Here is a 24,713-nt window from a genome sequence, read left to right on the forward strand (position 1 = left end):
TATTGATTCTCCTGCATTCCGTCTTCCACATCACCGCCCACCCCCACCCCCCCCCAAACTAATTCTGCACTGCCAAGACTACTCTATCACATCACTCCTCACACCCACTTAAGGCTCAGCCTCAACTTACCTGCACTTCCTCACCTCCTAATTTGTGGCCACCACTACCACTCACCCCAATCCTCATCCAATGTGATACCTCTGTCTCATTCTCACGCTCTGATGCATCTCTTTCACGGTCAGCCTCACCCAAACCAACGCATTCATCCGTAAGCCACTTCACCCTCACTCACTCACATGTTTGCACTTTCTCCCCCTTCCAGGAGAAGAAAGCGCAAAATGCACGCGAGGCGAGGACTGGAGAGGGGGCCTCCACGACTAGTGGTCCTCACAGATGCGGAGGAGGATGCATTGGAGGTCAGCCACACTCTCGAGTGCCTGTCCGTCGGGGATGCAGAGACTGGCACCCCACAAACGTCTGGTGACACAACTTTAACATTCATCACACAAAACATGAATTGATCTTGACAATGATTGGTATGTTGGACACCTCAGTATGCTCATCTGTGATGATGCTTAATATTGCCTTCTGTTCTCTTACAGGCCCTTCAAAGACCACAGTGGCAGCAGAGGGCAATTCCTCAGAGGAGCTCCCGGCCTCTGAGGGCGTACCGTCACATCTTAGCGAGCCATCCACCAGCGCAGATACTCACATCTCGGTGAATCCTAGTAGTCAGTTAGTTGGATTGGCACCTGGTGAGTCACCAAACGCAAGTGAGCACGAGCAGACACTGGTGGCAGGGGCAGCTGTGGAGATTCCATGTCAGGGAGTGCATTCCTCTCCAGGCTCTGCTCAGCTGGACGCAGATGCTGAACCCCGGGGGCCATCCTTTAAAAGGAGAATGATCGAGGGGCAGCAGCACATTTGTGAGGTACTGGAACAGGTGCCATGCACACTCTCCACAATAGCGCGGAGGATGGAGGAGTCCAACTCCTGTATGAGTGGAATGGTGGCACAGGTACAGGAGGGAATCTTTGAGATGCTGTCACAGGGACATGAGCAACTGTCTGAGATAGTGTCGCACGTAACTGCTGAAATGTCTGAGATAGTGTTGTAGGTAAGTGTGGGAATGTCTGTGATGGAGGGAAGGCTAGCCTCCATTGAGATTCAAGCACGGCTCACAAATGAGTTGATTCAGGCCCTGACAATGGCCATGCGGACTCAGGGTGAACAACATTCTGCCACCTTAAACAGGCTGACAGATACTTTAGAAGTGGCCTTCCAATGCATCACACATGTCCTCCAAACTGTTGTCCAGCAGGGTGGTAGGAGTGATGTGGGCCTAGCCCAGGAGAGGGATGATGCCGAAAGGGGACATGGAAGTGGAGACACCCACTCAAAGCGCTCCCACCTCTTACCTGTTGCCCCCCTCGCAACCAGTTACCGCAATGCTGCCCCCTCTCCAGGTGGCCGAGTCAGCCCCTGCACAGGTGCAGGTGGAGCAGTCTTTGGAAGGGCTCTCACGGGCTCCAAAACCCAGAGGGCGTAGGCCAAAAGCATCTCAGCAGTCAGGGCATGAACATGAGCAACCTGCCACTACCTCTGCTGCAGCCACAGGGGATGCACCACGTAGAAGTAGTAGGAAGAGAAAGGCGAAGGTTTTGTGATCACGAAGGGTGTACACAGGCGTGTCTGACAGAATGTCATGTTATTCATTTATATTCATTTGTATTTTGTTAAAGTCACATTAAATGTTATCATTCTCACCACTACTGCCACGTCTTGCTCATTCTTGCCTGGCTTTTGTGATAGGGCCCTTTCATGTGATTCACCATGAACGGCAACACTTGATGCCACCCAGTGAGTTACTTTACAGTGGGTGTATGTGTAGTTGCAGGACTGTTTTGTGCAAGGGGGGCGGGGCTGGTGTTGGCGCTGCTCTTTCCAGGTGGTGTAAGGACTGGACTCTTCACTTCCTGATTTTATGAGAACCGTTCACATATGAGTGACTCCCTGGCCTCACGAGCAGCCAGGTGAGCCACTGCTCTAGCCATGGATTCATCCTCCTCCTCCTCCTTAATGTGGGTGGCAGATGAGGGGATGGGCCTCCTCAACCGGTACCCCTCTCTGTTGTGCCATGTTGTGCAGGACACAACACACTATTATAACGTGACCCACTCTCGCTGGTGCGTATTGAAGCACTCCCCCAGAACGATCGAGGTCCGAAATCGCATCTTGAGCAGCCCTATCACATGTTCAATTACAGACCTGGTGGCGATGTGGCTGTTGTTGTATCAACACTGTTGCTCGCTGATGGGGTTCCTCAGAGGTGTCATCAGCCCATGCATGCAGGGGGTATCCCTTGTCTCCGAGGAGCCGGCCCTCAAGGCTGTTTGATGCATGGAAGAGCCCCGGAATGTTGAATTCCCTCAGAATGAACAAATCATGGCAGCTGCCAGGGAATCTGGCGCACATGTGAAGGAATCTTTTGCAGTGGTCACAAACGAGCTGCTTGTTGATGGAGTGATACCCCTTTCTGTTGATGAACAGTCCTGGCTCGTGTGAAGGTGCTCAGATTGCTATATGTATGCAATCGATTGCACCCTGTACCCGTGGGAAGCCAGCCACAGAGTGGAAAACCACTGCCCTCTCCGTCTGGCTGAGGTCGTTAATAGGGAAGTTGACGTATTGCGACGCTCTGTGAAATAAGTAGTCAGTGACCTGCCTTTTGCACTTGTGTACAGACGACTGAGAGGCCCTGAGGATGTCCCCGGTGGCACCCTGGAATGATAGGAGGCGAAGAAGTTGAGGGCAGTGGTGACTTTAACAGCGATGGGTAATGAGATGCCGCGAGGCCCAGCCAAGAGAAGCTCGGCTTAAAGGAGGCTGCCAACGTCTGCGACCACCTGGCGACTCACTCTCAGCCTCCATGTGCACTGGTCCTCAGAGGGGTCCAGGAAGCTAAGCTTTGGTCTGTAGACCCTCTGGTGAGGGTAGTGCCTCCTGCGACTTCGCTCTCTCTGTTATTGCCCTCTGTGCTCTTGTGCAGGTCCCTGTGGCGCAGCACTGTGTTGTGGAGCTCCAAGTGGCTGACGTGCACGCCGTGCCTGGCGAGGCAGGTGATGTTCCTCATCCTCGGGTGTAGTGGTGAACGCAAGCATCACGTCCCCCCATCCTGATGGTGTCAGTTTGAGGAGGTTCGGAAAGTTGGTAAATATGTGTAAACAGAACAATTCTGAGCGTAAACCAAGAATTTTCAGTCTAAAAACAAAGATCTCCCAGCCAAAAGTTTGCCTGAGAGAAATGAGTGCTGCTGTAATAACTCACCTTTTATCCCCATCTGTCAAACAGCCATTTAAATGGCCAAATGGCTGCCGGCTGAAACATGACTACTTCAACACGGAATGTTTCACACAGGACGGGAAACACGCTGAGGCAGAATTAAAATCCTTGCCCTGCCTAAATCACAATAAAATTAACTACTTTAACAAGTTTAAGCACCTTAATGACGGGTTTAAATATCAGCTTAAAGCCGGCGGGACTTCCGGGTTCGGGAACGAGGCGCGTGCACACAGATGCGTCTGTGTGAAACTCGGAAGTCGGCGTGTTGGAGACGGGTTTGTTTCCCGCTCCTCGTTTTTGCGATTTTCGTAGCCCCCCCACCCCCAATGCACCCCCAAAACCATTAGAAAATTGAGACCATCGTTTTTTTTTAAAGTTAAAAGCACTTCTCTATAAGAAGTCTACGTCAGAAAGAAAGTGTGGCCAGCAACTAGTGTCCATTTGATGGTTATTCTATGGTAGTTGCTGGAAATTTAAATAAACATTAAAATAAAAATGATGAAGCACATAATAACTCCTTCTAAACACTTACAACTTGTTTCAGATATTGCGTGCACAGGACAATAACATATTTAAGATATTATAGATGATAAGTAGCAACCACACCGACTACAGCAGGCTGGTACTGGGTTCATACCCTGCATATGTGGAAGATTGTTATTACATCCCCATTTCAACAACAATGAAAATTTTTGCTTTGCTGCTGAAAGTCAATGTAACCAAACCTGATGAGATTACTTGACCCTGTAACACATACTATTTACTATCACAGGCCTCATTCTCCGCCGCATCCCCCCCGCCCCGACCCACTATTGCTTCAAACTCCCATCCACCAATAACCCTGTATACTGGAGCACTGACATATTGAGAAGGATGTGCTCAATGGTCACCATAGGGCCCTTCTCCAGAGTGTACAAATGGTGAATACCATTGTCCATACACAAATACTGATAAGGGGCCGCAGTTTGCTGTTTAAACGAGCACCGACTGTGTTTTGCAGTATTCTTGAAGAAAAGGGACTCCACAGTAATGAGTTGAACAAATTTGCTCTTAAAACTTCAATCGGCAAACTCAGTATAACTAAGCCATTCCAACCAGAAATGTCCCACGTTTGATCCCTCATTGTGTGCTAAGTTTTCTGATTTAGACCAGGGCAGAGGTGAAGGCATAAAATTGGTTCCCAGGTTGAAAGAAAACCACCACATGGCCATAGTTTTCATAACCCGATTGTTATCCAGCAATTTCTACCACAAGTGCATGCATGTAGAGGTTGGGAAATGATAGAATTCAATTCTGCTGTCGTTCCCACATCTCCAGTTAAACAGTCTCCCAACACACATTGAAGGCTGAGCACTTGGGTAAGATACAGGACGATTGCCAGCATCTGTGGAATCACATTCCAACACAAGTCATTGTCTTCAGGAGATGTTAATTAAGAAGGAAAGTTAAGGTACCCTCTTATAATATTTACTTTGAAGACTGCACAAACCTGGCTATAGCTTCAATGAACTAGAATCATAGAAAGGTTATAGAACAGAAGGAGGCCATTCGGTCCATCGAGCCTGTGTCAGCTCTTTGTAAGAGCAATCCAGTTAGTCCCATTCCTCCACTCCTTCCCCGTAGCCCTGCAAATTTTTTCCCTTCACGTATTTATCCAATTCCTTTTTGAAAGCCCCGATTGAGTCTGCTTCCATCACCCTTTCAGGCAGTGCAATACAGATCATAACTATTCGCTGCGTAAAAAAGGTTTTCCTCATGTCGCCTTTAGTTCTTTTGCCAATCACCTTAAATCTATGTCCTCTGGTTCTCCACCCTTCTTCCAATGGGAACAGTTTCTCTTTATTTACTTTATCTAAACCATTCATGATTTTGAACACTTCTATCAAATCTCCTCTCAATCTTCTCTGTTCTAAGGAGAACAACCCTAGCTTCTTCAATCTATCCACGTATCTAAAATCCCTCAACCCTGGAACCATTCTAGCAAATCTTATCTGCACCCTCTCTAAGGCCTTCACATCTTTCCTAAAGTGCAGTACCCAGAACTGGACACAATTCTCCAGTTGTGGCCGAACCAGTGTTTTATAAAGGTTCAACATAACTTCCTTGCTTTTGTACCCTATGCCTTTATTTATAAAGCCCAGGATCCCGTATGCTTTTTTAACCGCTTTCTCAACCTGTCCTGCCACCTTCAAAGATTTGTGCACATGTACCCCCAGATGTTTGTTCCTGAACCCCTTTAGAATTGTACCCTTTAGTTTATATTGCCTCTCCTCGTTCTTCCTGCCACAATGTATCACTTCACGTTTCTCTGCGTTAAATTTCATCTCCCATGTGTCCGCTCATTCCATCAACCTGTCTATGTCCTCTTGAAGTCTATTACTATCCTCCTCACTGTTTACTACATTTCCAAGTTTTGTGTCAGCTGCAAATTTTGAAATTGTGCCCTGTACACCCAAGTCCAAGTTATTAATATATATCAACAAAAGTAGCGATCCCAGCACCGACCCCTGGGGAACACCACTGTGTACCTCCCTCCAGTCCAAAAAACAACCGTTCACCACTACTCTGTTTCTTGTCACTTAGCCAATTTTGTATCCATTCTGCCACTGCCCCTTTTATTCCATGGGCTTCAATTTTGCTGTCAAGCCTATTGTATGACACTTTATCAAACGCCTTTTGAAAGTCCATATGCACATCAACCGCATTGCCCTCATCAACTCTCTCTGTTACCTCATCAAAAAACTCAATCAAGTTAGTTAAACACGATTTGCCTTTAACAAATCCAGGCTGGCTTTCCTTTATTAATCCACACTTGTCCAAGTGACTTAATTTTGTCCCGGATTATCGTTTCTAAAAGTTTCCCCACCACCGAGGTTAAACTGACTGGCCTGTAGTTGCCGAGTTTATCCTTACACCCTTTTTTGAACAAGGGTGTAACATTTGCAATTCTCCAGTCCTCTGGCACCACCCCCGTATCTAAGGAGGATTGGAAGATTATGGCCAGTACCTCAACAATTTCCACCCTTATTTCCCTCGGCAACCTAGGGTGCATCCCATCCGGACCGGGTGACTTATCTACTTTAAGTGCAGCCAGCCTTTCTAGTACCTTTTTTTTAATCCATCCAGTGTCTCATCTACCTCCTCTTTTACTGTGACTTTGGCAGCATCTTCTTCCTTGCTAAAAACAGATGCAAAGTATTCATTTAGTACCTCAGCCTTGCCCTCTGCTTCCCTGTCTAGATCTCCTTTTTGGTCTCTAATCGGCCCCACCCCTCCTCTTACTACCCGTTTACTATTTATATGCCTGTAGTAGACTTTTGGATTTCCTTTTATGTTAGCAACAGTTGAAACTTGATTTGTCTTTGTGGATTTTAGTACTGTGCATTTTATAAACATAAACACAAACAGAACACACACACACACACACACACACAAGCTGTTTAGTGAACTCTGAATTAGTCTCATTTATATTACATACAGTACCAGTTCCAGAATCTTCAATATACATTCCCAGTTTTGCTTCTGCTGATTAAACCACCCAATTTACTGCAGGGTCATTTCACTAGAGGAAAGGAGAAGACTTCAGCCAAAGAATGTGGCTGCTGCCAGCCTAACTACCTCAGGTCCTCTGCTCTTCCTCCTGAACAGTACCGTCACTCCTTCAACAGCAGAAAAACTGGGTGAATAGAAGAAATTGAAACTTTTTTTGACAAAAGAAAAACTCCTTGCATGGCATTTTAATGCTTAAGCAGCCACGCAAATTTTAAAATTATTTTATATTTGCCCGTTTTCATACCATTACAACGAGGGACCATGACACTGGGATGTGCTCCAACTGCCATAATGGTAGGAAATGAGGGGCTGAGACAGTCAGTCAAGCTGGCAGCCACAAATGTCTCGGCTACAACTGTCTTCACTTCCACTGCTGCCATTCTTCAGTGTAGCAAGAATGTAAAGTAAAAGTCTGCTGATAACTTCAGGAACCCTGGTGAAATTAATCTAAGGCAGGCTTTTTTTTTTGGAATTGTATCATATAACAAGAGGAAAACAATTGCAAGTAGACTCAGCCTCCTGTTCGCCACTATCAATGAGGTAGCAGTGACACGGATCGGTGTCGTGGATTCTTTAAATGAAACCTATAATTTTCTCTACGATTTTTTTGACAGGGCGAGCAGTGTCATTACAGCAAAAAAGTAGGGCATCGGACAAGGACAAGAAAATTTCAATTTTGCAATGTTTTTTTTCTTGTTTTGACTGTTAATTCATGTGCGAGTATTACGGCAGAAGACGAATTCTATTAAAAACATGATTGATGATTAGAAACAGCACGGAGGGATAACTGCACCAATGTTAAATTAGAATAGAATACAATACAAAACATTTTTGCACCCGTGCAGCTTTGACCACTTTGGTTGACTTCCGCCCCTCCCCACCCAGTTAACCTAAAGCCATAGAACTAGATAAGAAAACTGAATATGTGCATACTTTCCCCTCCTTTCTGCACATTTGAGTTAGTGACAGTTTCACCGAGGTGCATATTTGGTAATTCCTGCCAACGCGGTCTCTCATGCACAATTGCAGTCTCCCCTGAAGGTGTCAATTCTTGCTCGGTACAATTCTATAGCATTGGCAGCTTTCCAGCACCTCACCTAGGTGGTCATTCTTCAACTGGTGACTTTCGGCAAGCTATTTGACCACAGAAGCCATCACAATCACATCTCCTGCCTTCCTCTAACATCCACACACACTTTTAGCAAGCAGAAAACACAGTTGTGTCCCTTTTTCCAAATTATTACGTTCATATGTTACATCCTTTCATGGTTGTAGTGAGACCAGGGCTCTGTGATTTTTAAAATTGAAGCCATAGCTGCTGCTTTTGTCCTAGTGGACATTAATTGATAGTTTCAATCAGATGCTACAGGATGGCTGACATGTGAAATGGGAAACTGTCACACAGATACAGTAGGACGTGTTTGTCTAAGGTTGGGGCAGAGTAGAGGGAGCTTTCCTCTGCATCTGGCTATTCAACCAGGGATGCTCGATGTAGATATCAAGGCGCTGATATTATTGGCGTGGGTAACCCGCCCAATAAAAAATGTCCGTTTCGCACGCGGTCATGAGTCAATTGGAACAACTTAACGTGGCTTCCGGGTTTGCCGTCCGAAAGCTGCACGGCGGGCGGACTGCGCACCCGCATCACAGGCTGTCAGCTGGAGGAGCTCTATTTAAAGGGGCAGTCCTCCAATGGCTGCTCCTGGAGCAAACACCCACACACCACAATGGAGCAGCACAGGGGCAAGGCTGCTCCAAGATTCAAAGATGCCTCACTCCAGGTGCTACTGGATGGGGTGAGGAGGAGAAGGAGGGATGTCCTCTACCCGGCGGACGGGAGGAATTGGCCTTTGCCACCAAGTAGGCCTGGCTTGAGGTGGCAGAGGAGGTCACCAGCAGCAGCAACATCTCCCACACCTGGGTCCAGTGCAGGAAGAGCTTCAATGACCTAACTAGGTCAGCAAAAGTGAGTACACTTACTGATTTTCCTGCATTCCGTCTTCCACATCAACCCCCCAACTCATTCTGCACTGCCAACACTACTCTATCACATCACTCCCCACACCCACTTAAGGCTCATCCTCAACTTACCTGCACTTCCTCATCTCCCCATCAGTCACCCCACCACTACCACTCAACCCAATCTTCATACAATGTCATGGCTCTGTCTCATACTCACCTTCTGATGCATCTCTTTCACGGTCAGCCGCACCCAAACCAATGCATTCATCGGCTGACCACTTCACCATCACTCACTCACGCGTCCATACTTTCTCCCCTTATAGGAGAAGAGAGCTCAGAATGCACAGGGGAGGGCGAGGACCGGAGGGAGGCCGCAACAAATCGTCGTCCTCACAGACGCGGAGCAGGAGGCGCTGGAGCTCAGCCAAACCCTCGGGGACGCCGAGACTGGGACCCACAAACGTCTGGTGACGTAGCTTTAACATTCAGCACACACAATATGAATTGATGTTAACATTCCTTGCCATCTTCAGCACCTCAGTATGCTCATTGCAACATGACACATCTGTGATGATGCTTAATATTGCCATCTGTTCTCTTACAGGGCCTTCAGCGACCGGTGTGACGGCAGAGGGCTATTTCTCAGAGGAGCTCCCAGCCTCTGAGGGCGCACCGTCACATCTGAGTGAGCCGTCCACCAGCGCAGATACATATACCTCGGTGGGTCCTAGTATTTAGTTAGTTGGGTTGGCACCTGGTGAGTCACCACACACTTGAGCAAAAACAGACACTGGTGGCAGGGGCAGCTGTGGAGAGTCCACGTCAGTGAGCGCACTCCTCTCCAGGCTCTGCTCAACTGAACACAGATGCTGAACCCTGGGGGCCAGCCTTTAAAAGGAGACTGGTCGAGGAACAGCAGCACATTTGCAAGGTGCTGGAAGAGGTGCCATGCACAGTTTCCATAATAGCGCAGAGGATGGAGGAGTCCAACTCCTGCATGAATGGAATGGTGGCACAGGTACAGGAGGGAATCTCTGAGATAGCGTCACAAGGATGTGAGGGAATCTCTGAGATAGTGTCACGGGTAAGTGTGGGAATATCTGCGATGGAGAGAAGGCTAGCCTCCATTGAGCTTCAAGCACGGCTCACAAATGAGTCCATTCAGGCCCTGACAACGGCCCTTCGGATTCACAGTGAACAACATTCGGCCGCCTTAAACAGGCAGGCAGATACATTAGCACTGGCCTCACAAGGCTTCACACATGGCCCCCAAACTGTTGTTCCAGCAGAGTGGTAGGTGTGATGTGGGCCTGGCCCAGGGGAGGGATGATGGAAGTGGGGACGCCATCCAAAGCGCTCCCATGTCTCACCCGTTGCTCCCCTCGCAACCAGTACCCCCAATGCTGCCCCCTCTCCAGGTGGCCGAGTCTGCCCCTGCACAGGTGCAGGTGGAGCAGTCTTTGGAGGGGCCCTCAAGGGCTCCAAAACTCAGGGAGTAGGCCCAAAGCATCTAATCAGTCAGGGCATGAACATGAGCAACCTGTCACTACCTCTGCTGCAGCTACAGGGGAAGCACCACATAGAAGTAGTCGGAAGCGAAAGGCGAAGGATCTGTAAGCACGGAGGGTACGCACAAAGGTGTTTGATGGTTGGTCATGTTTTTTATTTATATTAGCTTTATGTTAAACTCACATTAAATATGATTATTGTCACCACTACTGCCACGTCATGGCCAGTCTTGACTGGCTTCTGTAATAGGGCCCTTTCATGAGGCTCACCATGAACGGCGACACTTGATGCCACCCATTGGGTCACTCTGCAGTGGGTGTATGTGTAGTTACAGGCCTGTTTTGTGCAGGGAGGGGTGGGAAGGGGATGGCTGTGTGGGCACTGCTCTATCCAGGTGGTGTGACGACTGGACTCTTCACACTGTCTGATGTTAGGAGAACCATTCACATATCAGTGACTCCCTGGCCTCACGAGCAGCCAGGTGAGCCACTGCTCTGCCCATGGGTTGCTCCTGCTCCTCCACTTCCTCCTCCTCAATGTGGGTGGCAGATGTGGATGGGGCCTCCTCAAGTGGCACCCCTCTCTGTTGCGCCATGTTGTGCAGGGCACAACACACAACTATAATGCGTCCCACTCTGTCTGGTGCGTATTGAAGCACTCCCCCAGAGCGATCAAGGCACCTAAATCACATCTTGAGCAGCCCTATCGCATGCTCAATTGTAGACCTGGTGGCAATGTGGCTGTCGTTATATCGATGCTGTTGCTCGGTGATGGGGTTCCTCAGAGGGGTCATGAGCCACTTGTGCAGGGGGTATCCCTTGTGTCCGAGGTGCCAGCCCTTAGCGGGGTTCGGTGCATGGAAGAGGGGTGGGATGTTGGATTCCCGGAGGATGAAGGAATCGTGGCAGCTGCCAGGGTATCTGGCGCACACGTGAAGGAATCTTTTGCGGTGGTTACAAACGAGCTGAGTGGAGGTGCTCTGATTGCTATATGGGTGCAATCGATTGCATCCTGCACCCATGGGAAGCCAGCCACACCGTGGAATCCCACTGCCCTCTCTGTCTAGCTGTGGTTGTCCATGGGGAAGTTAACGTACTGCGAGGCTCTGCGAAACAAGCCGTCGGTGACCTGCCTTATGCACTTGTGTGCAGACGACTGAGGGACTCCGGCGGCACCCTGGAATGATCCAGAGGCGAGGAAGTTGAGGGCAGTGGTGACTTTGACAGCGACAGGTAAGAAGATGCTGCTCGGGCCAGCCGGGAGCAGCTCGGCATGAAGGAGGCTGCAGGTGTCTTCGACCACCTGGCGACTGATTCTGAACCTCCGTATGCACTGCTCCTCAGAGAGATCCAGGAAGCTGAGCCTCGGTCTGTAGACCCTGTTGCGAGGGTAGTGCCTCCTGCGATGTCACTCTCTCTGTTGTTGTCCTCTGTGCTGTTGTGCAGGTGCCTGTGGTGCAGCACTGTGTTGTGGAGCTCCACGTGGCGTAGGTGGACATCATGCCTGGCGAGGCTGGTGATGTTGCTCATCCTCAGATATAGTGGTGAATGCAGCCATGGTGCCCCCCATCCTGACAGTGTGAGCTTGAGGGGGTCCGAAAAGTAGTTACATATATTTGAAAAGCAGAATTTTGAGTGGAAAGTAAGAATTTTCAGTGCAAACACAAAGATCTTGCAGCCAGAACTTTGTCTGAAATAACAGAGTGCCCTGCTGCAATAAGTGACCTATTCTCCCCATTTGTCAAATAAGCATTTGAATCTCCCACTGGCTGCTGGCTGAAACACGTCTGTTGCAACAGGGAGTGTTTCCCACAGCACGGGAAACACACTGAGGATGCTTCAAAATCGCATCCCTGCCAAAATGTGGAGAAAATTAAGTACTTCAAGTACTTAAACTACCTCAACGACTGTTTAAATGATCATCCCGCCGGCGTTAATTGCCGGTGGGACTGTCGCATTTGAGAGGTGCGCGCGCACACCCAGACACGGAAGTCTGTGGGTTGGAGCCGGATTTCCCCGATTTTCATCGCCCATAACGCACCCGCAATTTCCCGGGAAAATCGAGCCCCAGATGTCTGAAATGGAAAGAGTTCTATTCCCCAGCAATGGCAACCTTCACCTTAATGATCAAAAAATTAAAATAAGAAAAATAACCTACATGTTCAAGTACCCTGAGGCCACATTTACCTCCATCCCAAACTCCAAAAGGGCTGTGTCTCATAACGTTTCATGTTGGACTCAGAATATTTCAATATATTGATGAGTGCTAAGCACCGTTCTGCTATCTTAGTTGCTGATTTATTCTTCAGTGAAATATTTCATCTTACAATAAATACAATTAGTTGAGCCTGAAATATATGGCCCATCAGTGTGGTGTTTTTCCACCTATGAAAAATACCAGGAGTGCATGGTAAGTAGCCCATAATACTTTCAGTATAACTCAGCAGTAAGACCCTAAGGCACACTACATTCAATTCACTAAAGACATTTGGTTCAAAGGAGGCATGTATCTGCTTACGGCAGCTGCCTTGTGTGGTGAACATGAGTAAAGAGAGTTGGGAGAGGGTGCACTGTCATTGGCAACGTACCGTCACTGGACTCGAGGAATTCCAGTGCATTCCTGGTCTCCAGCATTGCTGTGGGCTGGATGCGAAATTTAAATAGTGCTTTGACTAAAACAATGAAATCACTCTCACTGTAGTCAAAGAGGGAATTTTAAGAATTGGAAAGTTTTTTAAAGCCTGTTTCTCTTCACTGCGCTACTGGCCACTCTGCACTGTGGGAAAGCACTGCAGCAATTTCTCTGCCTTCACCTGACAGCCAGCCCCGGCACCAGCCCTCAATGATTCCAGGAAATGTGCCAGGATGAGCCATGCAGGCAATGGGCGAGTGGAATTTCTGCTCCACCAAAGATCTGATGCTATTGTGGCAAAAGGAAAATCACCCCCTTCATTTTCCATGTGATACTCTCTCAAATTGCATCTGAATTTCATGCCATTAAATGGTTCTAACAAGAACCGCATTATCTTCAGATTAAATAATTGAATTTATTATGACATTTATTATTAAAATGCTTAGTAATACAAATTGGCCACTCACCTTGGCCCATGGCCACATGTATCTTCTCCATGTCAAATTTAACCTTTGACCTGGCAGGCACGTTGAGCATTTTCTCCCAAACCAGAGTCACTTCTTTTAGACAGAGAGTGATTTCCTCATAATCTAGCTTTAACCGCTTGTTCTGCAGGTCACTTTCTGAAGCTACAAAGTAGAAGGAAAATATTTTAAACATTACTCGTAAAACCATTTTAAGAATACCCAACAGCATTATGGGAGCAACTTCTCCACATGGACTGCAGCGGTTCCTCCTCAGGGCAACTAGGGATGAGCAACAAATGCCAACCTTGCCAGCAATGCCCACATCCCAAAAATTAATAATAAAAAAGTTAGATTTTACAAGCAGTTTTTTTTTACCCCAATTGCATTTGGTTCTGCAGGCCCTGGCAGCTCTCCAGTACTCATGCAAATGAGCATTTATAACGTGTAAGCCTAGACTGAGTGTCGGCCGGCTGTTCCACTATGGGTGGCATCACAGCCAAGTTTCCTCGGGCCCGCACCCAACATGTATGTACACGCACGCATGCCAGCAGATACAAATGGAAAGTGATCAGGCTCCTCCTGACTTTTCTCTCTCCCTAACCAGAGTTATTGAATCCAAATGGACTGGCGTAAAATTTTAAATTAGATTTTTATTTAATTTTCAAATTCCTCCAAAAATTTGACTCAAAATCTCACTTGCAGTACAGACTTGCCTATCAAAAATGTTTATATGCAAATGCTTGGAATTAATTTTTATGTTGCTTTATTAATTTTATATTTAATGTTTTATTTCATTAAAATGATGCACAATATGGAATGTTCCAATAATTAAAAGACTAGTATTTAAGTAATATATCAATTCAAATATGGACATAATTGGATTTGAACAAGAACAAGGAACAATAAATCCTCCTTTACTCTCTCTGCAACCTGTGTGAAATGGGACTGGCTGGAGCCACACTACACAATGTACAATTTCTCAAATACAATTTGAAAGCAGGCAAGGATAGTCATTACCAGAAAACTGACTGGAAAACTGGCAATTTAACTGTTTAATCAGTGCTGCCCATTCCCTGTTGTAACAAATTGTGCATTTGGATTTCTCTGTATCTGTAGCTGCAAGAGACACTGGCCCTGAAATTCCTGTGGCTTCTACCAGATTTCCCAATGTGACTAGATGAAACCCTATGGGAACAGGGAATCCAGTCATGTTGGGTCTCCCCAGTTTCTGATAGTTTCCTCATTGACTTGTAAAGGGAAAAAGTTCCATCCACTCTTATAAGGCAAATAACAGGCCGGGGCAGAGATATCCTAAGCAGAGAGTTGCCAATCCTGGCCATGGATGAGGACCCCAAGTTGCACTGGCTGCTGGTATGATGAATGAGGTGAGGCATACCAGCCTCCACAAGGGCATATGTGGGCCCCACCATGCCCAGCAAACAGCCTGGACTCAGGGGCTGATTGGAGCAATAGCAGGATTCGGGGGTGGGGGCTGGGCAGGAGTCTAAGTTACTGGATGCAGGAAGCCACCGAAGATGCATCTGAAATGGCACCTGCACCTACCTGCCCCATGCAAATAACTCCTACTGGTTGCAGTCTGACTTGGAATCACATAGGTGTTCCTACCTACAGAGTTTACATCTTGCCTCCAAGTCTGTAGCAGCTAGGTCAAAACTGAAAACTCAAGTACATCAGTAGTATCCCATTCTTAAAAAACCTAACATATATATAGGAGCAAATTTATGCATCTGTGCGACTGCTCACTGGCAGCACAAATCAGAAATTCAGGTGTGAACAACTCATGATTTTCAACCATTAAAATGCTGGCAGCACAGACTCGTAAAATTACCTCTACAGCCATTCCTTTGAGTAGCTAATCTGTGAGGTCAAGGCATTGCATGTACAATGAAGTCAGATTTATAACTCATACACAAAAGCATGTCACTGACCACTTGGGGTATCAATGAGGGCTGCTTAAGTCAAGGTTCTCCTGATTAGATTATGACATTGATTAATTACCCAATGATGCATGTTGCTCATTTCCAGCACTTTGCTTATTGTTTTCCTCAAATGCTAGGGCCAGGAATTTCCTTGGAGCTGCTTTCGCTCTGCCGCCGTAACTTTGAGAAAGTGTATCAGAAACTCCCGCTGCACTTCTGGCAAAGTTACGCCAGTGGAGTGGGAGCAGCTCCAAGGAAATTCTTGACACGTCTATTAGTAATCAATAGCTGGGCGGGCTTCTTTTTGATCTTAAAACAAAAGCAATTTCCCAACATGCAGTGACGGGAGTCATTTTGAGAGCAGTACCTCTCTTAAGCTGCAACATATAGTATAAGGGAGCGAACCTGTAAGTTAGGAACACAAATACTCCATTTTTGTTGTACCATTGTCCCTCGCCCCTCCATTCTCACCTGGAACACGAAGTGCAAAGAGCTTGTGTATATCTTCACCTCAATGATTCAGATCATTGCAGAGGTGCTTCAGCCACCACCTCTCCCTTCTGCCCCATGTCCAACCACCCCCAGCCCCTCACTCACCCTAACCCAAACCCACCCCTGACCTTTAGCTTCTATTGTTACTCATCTCAGGCCCTCTCCAAGTTCATCTCTTCTATGAGACCAATCTCTTGCGCCCTTGATGCTCTCTTCGCCCAAATACCTTTCCTGGCCGTAATGTTTGCAGTCATAGTTAGTGGCACCCTTTTTCCAGGGTCTGCCTTTCTCCTTTTCAAAACCAATGCATCATTCTCTTCCTTGCAAACCCTACCCTGGACCCACCCATTCTCTCCAACTACTGCTTAATTGCTAATTTCCCTGATGCCAGGAGAGATCGGTGTGGGGGCTGATGCCGGAAAGAGAAAAGAGATCGGAGGTCGCTCGTCGCTCAAAGAGGTTGAAAAGATCGGAGGTCGGTGGAAGAGGTTAGAGATCGCAGATTGGGAGAAGAGGTCGGAGGTCAGATGAAGAGTTGGAGATGGGGGGGGGGATTGTCCAGTATCGGGGGAGGGAGGGGGCGATCTAGCATCGGTTGTGGGGGGGGGGGGGGGGGGGGGAGGCGGAGGAGAGGGGCGGAGGGAGAATCGGCCAATGGTGGGTCATGTCGCACCAGATAGGCCTGGAAGAAGCACTCCTGCTCAACTATTTCAATGAGGTACATTGCTCCTTTAAGTATCAGCCCACCACCTTTAAGTGCTTCTGGGTGTCTGTTGTGCGCACACATCCAAACACGCTTGGGTTAAACCTGGAAGTGGGTGAATTGAAGCCAGGATATGGTCCCACTCCAAAAATCCACCATTTTTACTGCCCACCCGCCCCCAACCCACCTGTTCTTAGGGGTTAAATTACAACCCATTTCTCTCCAACAACTCCCTTTTTAAGACCCTGCAGTCCAGGTTCCCGCCTGGTCTCAGCACGACCACACTGGCTGAAGTGATTTGAGTTATTGATTGCCTCAAACTCTATTTCTATTTGTAATTAATATCTGGATTGGCGTCCTCTGTGAATATAATTTCAGCACATTATCGTCCTTGTTCTCATTTACCTTGTTTGACATGGTTGACCACACCAGGCTCCTCCACATTCCACCACCATGGGACTTAGCTTACATGGTTCCACTCCTACCGATCCCAAAGCAGCCCATGCATGTCCAGCAATAACATCTCCTCCCAACCCAACATGGTCACCTCTAGAGTCGCCCAAGATTCCATCATAGTAGCTTCCTCTTCCTCATCCATGTGCTGTTTCTAGTGACACCATCCATAGCCATGGAGTTAATTTCCCTATGCATGCTGACCAAATCCCAACACTACCTCTCCCATCACTTCTCTCGACCACCACTGTGCTGTGTCCCTCTACACAATGGTTCAAGCAGAAGGCCTACCACCATCTTCGCAGAGCAACGAGAGATGGACAATAACTATGGCCTTATATACCTAGAACAAATTTTTTAAAAAGTAAGTGCAGACCTAATCTTTTCTGGCGCACAACTGGCTTAGGAACCAATCACCAGATTTGGCTGGGTCACACCAAGCTCTACCAGGCCTCACTCTCCTCTGGCAAAACCACCCACTACTCTCAAATCATGCAAGGATTTTTTCTCCAGTACTAAGCACCTCCTTAAAACCCTTTCTCGCCCCCTCCTCCCTCACCTCTAACAAGTTTAAGAAGCTCATGAACTTCTGATTGCCCCCCTTCCCCTTCAGCACCAAGCCAAACATCCTCCCCACCCCCCGGAGGCCCACTCTACCCTAGCCTAGTTTTAAAACCCTTTCAGTCTCTAGTTTCTCGCCCATCTTCCCCATGCTCTCTCAAAGCTCATCTCATCAATTAAACCCACTACCTGCTCCCTCAACCCTAACCAACTAAACTGCTGCTCCCCCAACTTCCCTTCCTCATCCCCAAGCTAGCTAACATTGCAATGGTTCATTCTAATCAGGCACTGTTGCTCTCCCTTTCAAAATCGCAATCATTCCCCGAAAAAAACACCCTCCTCTGCCTGTCCTTACAAACTCCCTTTTCTCTCCAAGGTTTTAGAATAAGTTGTCAATTCCAGATCCGTTCCCATCTCTCCCGCACCTCCATCAGGTTTCCGCCCCTCCCGCAGCACTCAAAAAGCACCCACTAAAAGTCCTGACTGACAATCCCTGTGACTGTGACCATGGTGCATTATGCCCCCTTGTCCTTCACGACCACATGGTCGATCACACCATCCTTCTCTGATGCCTCTCCTCCACTGTCCAACTCTGTGGGACTGCCCACACTTGTTTCCACTGTTCTATATCCAATCGTAACCAGAGGATCTCTACCAATGACTGCTCTTCTCATTCCCGCACCATCACCTCCAGATCTGAAGATCTAAATGTGGAAAAATGTCCCAAGGTGCTTCACAGAGAACCCCCTCCTCTTTCTCATCTACATGCTGCCACTTGGCGGCATCCTCAAGCATGGGGTCAGCTTCCGCATGTACGCTGATGGCATTCAGCTCTGCCTCTTCACCACCTCGCGATCCGGTCTCGGACGAGCCAGCATTTCCTCCAGAGACATTGAGAAAACTGAAAACTGGCCGATCAAAAACGCCCTGCCCTCGGAACTGGTTCCATTTCCCTCCCTCAGGCTGAACCAGACTATTCTCAACCTCAGAGTGCTATTCAACTGCAAGCTGAGCCTCCAGCCCCATATCCTCTCCATCACAAAGGCCGTCTGCTTCCATCTCCATAACATCGCTGTAGTCAGCCCATCTGCTGCTGAAACCCTCATCCATGCTGCTGTCAACACTTCAGACTCAACTTCTCCCAATCTCTCCGAATTGTCCTTATCCTATCCCACACCGAGTTCCACTTGTTCATCACCCCAGGAAGCGCTGAACCACATTGGCTCCCAGGCCCCAAACACCAAGTTTGAAATGCTATTTCACGTGTTTAAATCACTTCATGGCCTCGCCCCTCCCTGTCTTTGGAACCTCCACCAACTATACAATGTCCTTCTCTCCACTCGTACTATGACTAGACTGCTTAAGATGGGGACTGTCAAAGGTGGGGACTAGCTAAAAAGGCGTGAAGTAATTTGCCTGCCTGCCCAGTTGAAGAATGATGGGTGGCTTAAACAAAAGGTGTGCGTGGTTGGGAAGAGAATTAAACAATGTGAACAGAATAATCTATAAACAAATATCATGATGCTTGGGTAAGGTGTTCCTGAATTACAGCAAAAATAGCCACAGGGGCCACCACTAACTCTTGCAGCTGATGCTACTTGTGGCGAATATTCTCACACTGCTCGAGAATTCCTCAAATTATCCTTGGGACAATCTCAGTATAAATATTTATAACTTTCTTAAACAAATGGAGATGATTTTAGATCATAAGATTTAGGGCTTTGATTTGCCATTTGACTGATCTTTTGGGTTTCCCAGCTATTACCTTAAGATTCCACCCTTTCTTCCCTCCTCTCCCTGACCAGATGTCTGTCATCACAGAACTATTTATTGTTATTTTAAGAGAGAAAAACTTGATTCATTTCACAGAACTACTTAAAAAAATTCAGCAAAACACTGACAGTAATACATAATCCACTTGTTTTTTGTTTACAAACTTGTTTTTAAATTTTTTCCTCTCTCCCAGAGGTATGGACAACCCTCTAATACTTCACACAAGCAAACATTCTTTATATGCAAGCCTGGATAGTGAATTATTCGACTGGAATCACCACAAGGCCTGATCCTGTCTTCACCTAATATCCATAAACCTACATTTTCTAGCAGGGGTCACCAGATAGCAATCACAAGTTGAACCAAGGCTGAATCTTCCCCTCCCAATCATAACATTTCCACCACTACCCTGGTGGAGATCAGCTAACTTGGCAGACCAGGGATTGTACACAGAGTTTGTGAGGTTAGATGCTCTATTGAGCAGGCAGCAGGACAGCTGCCCAAATCTGTCCGGGTCCTTCTCTACAGATGTATGGACGGACGACTGGCAGCGGCTTTCCTACCAGGCGATGACAGTGGGGAAGAGGAGCTCCTCCAGGCCCCACAAGGAAACCATAGGCCTCCACTGCTGTGGACTCACCACCCCCCCACACCGTCCCAAATCGGAGATCCCGCAAAGCCAATCCCGCCTGGTATCGAGGGACAGCCTCTGGGCTGCACAATCTTCCGACGCTTTCCACCCGAAACGGGTAAGAAGTTGGCAGGTGGGATTTAAATGACACCTGGGACTTAAAATACCCCAGGCCCCGTTTCTGTAGAAGCGGGTGTGTTTCTAACTCATACCACTATCCACCTGGCCAATACCCACCTGGAGTTAAAAATTAGGGCCATTACAATTTCTTTTGGCTCAGTAAACGAGCTTGGCAGTTGAGAGGTATTTGTTAAGAACACAAAGAGTAAAAGCACAATTTTTACTTCCACGGCCCATATATGTCAAAATATAAACTTGTTGTTTAGGTCCCCTTAATGTGCACAAAAACAAGTTTTGACCGTGTGCGCATCATGTATTTTAATGGGCCAATTCAAATATTGAAATTTCTTGTTTTGGCTCCTGTTGTAGGAATTAATGTGTTGTGCAATCAACACAGATCTTATCAGCAGTTTCCTGTTTTATTTTCATCTCCTCCTAAATTTCCAACAGGATCAATAGCTGAGATCCTGTCCTGATAAAACATGCCCCCACCCTACATTCCTCAAGAGAATTAATTTGGCCCCACCTCTCAATACCCGGTTATCATCATAAGGATAAACCCAGTCCCAATACATATTTAAAAATGCACCTACACACAGAGCCACGAACAGATTGGGAACCAGCCAATATGTGCGGCACCCAAATGCCAATCAAGGTTTAAAAAGTAGATGTTGGGTGAGAAAATTTTAGATGTGCCTTAATCATTTTCATACTCAGTGGAAGATATATCCCAGAATGAGTGAAACACAGTACAGTTGAATCCAGTTAACGAGAGTGTTCCTTTGCAGGAAACCTTTAAATTTATTTTTTTGTTCTCTTCCACTCTCTATGATCAACCTCCACACAAAGAGCCATCTCCAGTCAAGAGGGCAGGCAGGGGTCTGCTAGTACCAGCTATTAGAAGTGTGCTAAAGAGGCCCAAGAATGAGGACATGTTTGGCCTTTTCTCAACACTTCTTCACAGACACAGTTGAGATGGATAACTCGGCATGTGAGAGGTCGGTAACGTTAAGCCACATCCTACCATTTATTTAAATTTATATTTTTGCATGAATTTTTGTACTCAGCCAGGAATTTTTTGTCCCCCAGTAAAGCTTATTAAATTCAGCCCCAGTAATGTAGCTTAAACCAAACTCAGAAAAGTATCCCTTACTGCACGAAAGGGAAATTTTCTGTTTCCTACACCAGCCATTTTTATCCCTCTGTGATACTGGTCACTGGAGCATTTTCTAAAAGTGTGACTGACACAATGCTCTATCTGCTTCACACCATAAAGTTTCTGTATTATATAGTTTTTCCTTTATGACATAATGTGTTTTTGCAAAAAATAATGGGTTTAGTGGACATTATCTTTCCTTAATGGGCCACAAACTGAGACTAGACTATGAGAAAGCAGGCAAAATTGGAAATTAATCAGGTTATGGAGGTTGAGTTTGTAGGATGAGGCAGGTTAGACATTGAGTCAGCATTCAGCAATTTCTGGGTAATTCAGATGATGGGCATCATTGCTTAAGGTGTTGGAGGAACACACAAAGGGCCTTAGAGAGGGTGCAAGAAGATTTACTAGAATAGTACCAGGGATGCAGGACTTCAGTTACATGGAGAGATTAGAGAAGCTGGGGTTGTTCTTCTTACAGCTGAGATGGTTAAGGGTAGAGCTAATAGGGGTGTTCAAAATCGTGAAGGGTTTTGATAGAGTAAATAAGGGGAAACTGTTTCCACTGGCAGAAGGGTCGTAACCAGAGGACGTAGATTTAAGGTGGTTGGCAAAAGAATTGAGGCGAGATGAGGAGAATTTTTTTTTAACGCAGTGAGTTGTTATGATCTGGTTATGGTCTTCCTGAAAAATTGGATAAATATTTGAAGGGGAAAAATTTGCAGGGCTATGGGGAAAGAGCAGAGAAATGGGACTAATTGGATAGCTCTTTCAAAGAGCTGGCACAGGCACGATGGGCTGAATAGCCTCTTCTGTGCTGTATCATTCTGATTCTAAAGATGTACACATATTCAGTTTTCTCAAATTATACAAACAAATGCAGCTCATTTCCCCAATCACAACTCACTATGGCATTATTCAGTCATCCAGACATCTGTTTGATGCTCATGGCCAGAGCCAAAACTGGAAACCCAATGCCCTTATCCATTGGTCTTCTGGAATAGAGGTCAGATAGAAGCTTAAAAGAGTTGCAATCTGCTGGAAAAGGCTCTCCTTGCTTGGTAACAAGTGATGATTGATTCTGTACTCTCTACTCCATCATAACAGTTCACCATTCGAGAAGCATGAGTTTCTCGCCATTTCTGGATTAGTGAATCATTTTGTCAAAAGACGGCTCCAATCTAACAGTTGAACGAGTGGAAAAAAAACAACAGAAATATGCTACACGTTAACACCCCAACTTAAACCCTGACTATGAACCTTCTTGGTTTCACATACAGAAGTGGTGCATTGCGATGGTTCTGAGACATCAGGAAGTGTAATAATCAAAACTCCACTAACCTTGTAGTTTCTGGTTTTCCTTTTCCATTCTCAGAAGCAGAATCTGCTGGAGAATCGCCTTCCTCCACAAATTTCGGAGCTCCCCTGATGTGCGCTTCCTTTCTTCTGCAACTGCCCCCAGGTAATTGTCACTACGTGTTGTTGCCAAAGATGTCCTTGAGGTAACCTCTCCTGCATCTGAATGGTCTATGAGACAGTAATTAAAACAATATTATCTTCTTCTGAAAACCTTACGTACACTTACAGCTATGAAAATTTAACATAACTTCCTCATGGCGCAGCTAGTTAAATGTGAACCGAGTTATCACAGACCATGAAGGTTTCAGGTGTGATCCCCAATTCGTCTCAAGTTAGCTGATCTTAATCAGGGTGCAACAATTGGCTTGAGTGGAAAATGTTCATTGTTCTAATTCCAATTGATATCCATTGATCTCTGATAGAACCATACCATACCATGAATGAGCACTTTCGAGGCAGGAGGAAAACTGGAAAGAGGAAAAAAAAAGTTCCCAAAACAAAAATGCCTTTTTTGAATATTTTGAAATCCAATTAGGAATTGGACATGCAATGAAAGGCTAACATAATGAATGCATAATCTTCTCAAAAAAAAAAGTACAGCAGATATATAGATGCCCTACTGGATGAAAGCACCATCAGGCCTACAGGCTAGAAGTTCCCAGGTTTAATTCCCAGTCTGTCCATAACTGGCTGATCTCAGCCAGGACAGCAGTTGCTTTACTACAATTGGCCTCAACATCCCTGGAAGTAAAATCAAATAGCCATCATCTGCCACTTCTAGTTGCTATCAAGTGACCCCTGATCAAACTATGTGCACATGAATGTCAGGGGAGATGAGCTCAGCTGTGATAGTCTTCAGGTTCAAATAGCTGCTAAGCTTCACTGTCTAGGATCACATAAGAAGAATGGTCACTTGGCTGACAGAGGGCTGCCAGCACCCATGGACTCAAACACTATCAAGATTCTGCAACTTTAGGGGAAGTGGAAAAAGCTGGGAGGGACGACACATGTAAAAAACAAACCACACGTGATTAGAATCATACAGCACAGAAGGAGGCCGTTCAGCCCATTGTGCCTGTGCTGGCTCTTTGAAACAGCTATCCAAGTAGTCCCACTCTCCTGTTCTTTCCCCAGAGCCTTGCAAATTTTTCCTTTTCAAGTATACATTCAATTCCTTTTCGAAAGTTACTACTGAATCTACTTCCACCACCCTTTCAGGCCGTGCATTCCAGATCATAACAACTTGCTGCGTTAAAAAAAAAGTTCTCCTTATCTCTGGTTCTTTTGCCAATTATCTTAAATCTGTGTCTTCTGGTTACCGATCCTCCTGCCAGTGAAAACAGTTTCTCCTTATTTATTCTATCAAAACCGTTCATAATTTTGAACATCTCTATTAAATGTCCCTTTAACCTTCTCAGCTTTAAGAATAATCCCAGTTTCCCTGGTCTCTCCACATAACTGAAGTTTCTCATCGTTCTAGTAAATCTCTTCTGCACCCTCTCTAAGGCCTTCATATCCTTCCTAAAGTGCGGTGCCCAGAATTAGATACAATACTCCAGCTGAGGCTTAGACAGTGATTTATAAAGGTTTAGTATAACTTCCTTGTTTTTGTACTCTATGCTTCTATTTATAAAGTCAAGGATCCTGTATGCTTTTTAAAACAGCCTTATCAAACTTGTCCTGCCACCTTCAAAGATTAGTAACAGGTAACCCATGTGTTGCCAGTGTGGCGATCCTCTAAATCATAGTTTTAATTGCTGTATGCACAAATCAAATAACAAATCATTTTATAGCTCTCTTAAAAACTTTCTTAAACCAACAAAAATAACAACTTGCATTTGTATAGCACCTTTAACGTAATAAAGTGTCCCAAGGCACTTCACAGGAGCGTAATCAGACAAAATTTGACTCCTAGCCAAAGGAGGAGACATTAGGATAAGTGACCAAAAGCTTGGTCAAAGAGGTAGATTTTAAGGAGGGTCGTAAAGGAGGAGAGAGATGTGGAGGGAGGGAGAGGTTTAGGGAGGGAATTCCAGAGGCAGAAGGAACGGCCACGAGTGG

General features: G+C 46.3%; 1 protein-coding gene across 7 annotated transcripts in view; it reads right to left on the minus strand.

Annotated features, from left to right (window-relative positions):
- tbc1d1 (TBC1 (tre-2/USP6, BUB2, cdc16) domain family, member 1) overlaps positions 1-24,713 on the minus strand; it is a 262,797-nt gene that overhangs the window by 55,690 nt on the left and 182,394 nt on the right. For all 7 annotated transcript variants that reach the window (XM_067988911.1, XM_067988881.1, XM_067988901.1 and 4 more), the window contains 2 exons: positions 22,635-22,820; positions 13,465-13,626 (listed from right to left, as the gene is read on the minus strand). In XM_067988911.1, coding sequence (XP_067845012.1) covers positions 13,465-13,626; positions 22,635-22,820 — 348 coding nt within the window. The remainder of the gene's footprint in view (positions 1-13,464; positions 13,627-22,634; positions 22,821-24,713) is intronic.

The sequence above is a fragment of the Heptranchias perlo genome, chromosome 1 (assembly GCF_035084215.1).
Source record: "Heptranchias perlo isolate sHepPer1 chromosome 1, sHepPer1.hap1, whole genome shotgun sequence".
NCBI lineage: Eukaryota > Metazoa > Chordata > Chondrichthyes > Hexanchiformes > Hexanchidae > Heptranchias > Heptranchias perlo.